The sequence below is a fragment of the Sphaeroforma arctica genome (assembly GCF_001186125.1).
Source record: "Sphaeroforma arctica JP610 unplaced genomic scaffold supercont1.2933, whole genome shotgun sequence".
NCBI lineage: Eukaryota > Ichthyosporea > Ichthyophonida > Sphaeroforma > Sphaeroforma arctica.
Window position 1 is genome coordinate 3,205 of NW_014037625.1, and position 1,238 is coordinate 4,442.

Sequence of the window (1,238 nt, forward strand, 5' to 3'; positions counted from 1 at the left end):
GTTGCCCTTGTTCTCATCAAGTAAGTTCCGTAACACTTTTTATCTGCGAACGCAAGTCACTGAGGACCGCCATGGTTTCCATCCATGAAGTACCTATCGTCCTGTGGCTCTTTCTTCACCACAGGTATGCGGGTCAGCACGTGCGTGCTGCTCAACAGCATGCGCACATCCTTCTCATAGGAACAGTAAAACCTGAGTTAAACCAACAATCCGATCACTCTGGTGCACATATGCGAGCCCGCACGTTTTGTCCTTCCCGCAACAGACATCCATAGAGCCGTGAACCAGATCCAAGCTCGCCATAACAGCGTTTCCATACCGAGGTTTGACCTTCATTCACCCCAATAAGAAGCTCGCATGAGAACTTCAAAAAACACTCCAACTTATCACCAGCAATCACGCCTTCCCGTGTGGTCAATATCGCTATTTTAACCATCTAGATGTTCACGCATAATCTGCGCTATATCATCCTCCTTTCTAGCTTCTTGCAAAGGCGCACCTGCCGCGACTATCCCGGCTTTGCTATATACTTCTTTACAGCATCCACGAGTTTACCTAAACGCACCCCCAACGCTTGGTCACTACTTCCCGAGTCTGTCATCCCCGCCAGGTCAAATAGTCCCGCAGTGCTGTTAGCCGCACTCTCCGCCGCTTGTCGATCCATCAACTTAAACAAGAAATGAGCTATAATCACCCAAACACCATAAGTCTGCAGATTTTGTAACATGCACTTCACCTTTTCAGGCTCTCTGGCATAGGCCTTTGCCAATCTTTCAGCCGTTTCTAACATCGAACTCGCGGCTGGGTGAACAGAATATCCAACATTTGATTGTGCCGTGCTAGCACCACCGAGTCCACCACTCCTACCTCTATCCATCGATCACAAACCACCATATGAATACTCGATTAATCCGCAGTGATGAATCTGTTCACCAAGTAGTCATTCCCAACATACGCCTGTCTAATAGGAGAGGCACTGTAATGCTACTTGGATTATGCGCTCGACGCTCCTTAAATCTTCTGTCCTTCAGAACTCGCCCATCCATGCAATTCCCCATCCATCAAACACCCAAACCTTTTCACTGATGTCGCCATTGCCATTGTGAATTTTTATTTGTAATATTAAGTATATCTCTAATACTATATTGTTATCGTTAGTACTTCTTAGCCCTATCAGTCTTGACGTACACTACAGTTTAATATAAGTTCTACTTACTGGTTATAACAATAGTGTGTGT

The 1,238-nt window shown here is 45.9% G+C and overlaps 1 protein-coding gene across 1 annotated transcript; it reads right to left on the reverse strand.

Annotated features, from left to right (window-relative positions):
- Positions 1-530: 530 nt before the first annotated feature.
- Positions 531-877, reverse strand: SARC_13136 (hypothetical protein; the record flags this gene model as incomplete). Its single annotated transcript, XM_014292740.1, has 1 exon — positions 531-877. A coding segment is annotated over one exon (347 nt), but the record flags the coding sequence as incomplete, so codon positions are not given.
- Positions 878-1,238: the final 361 nt, after the last annotated feature.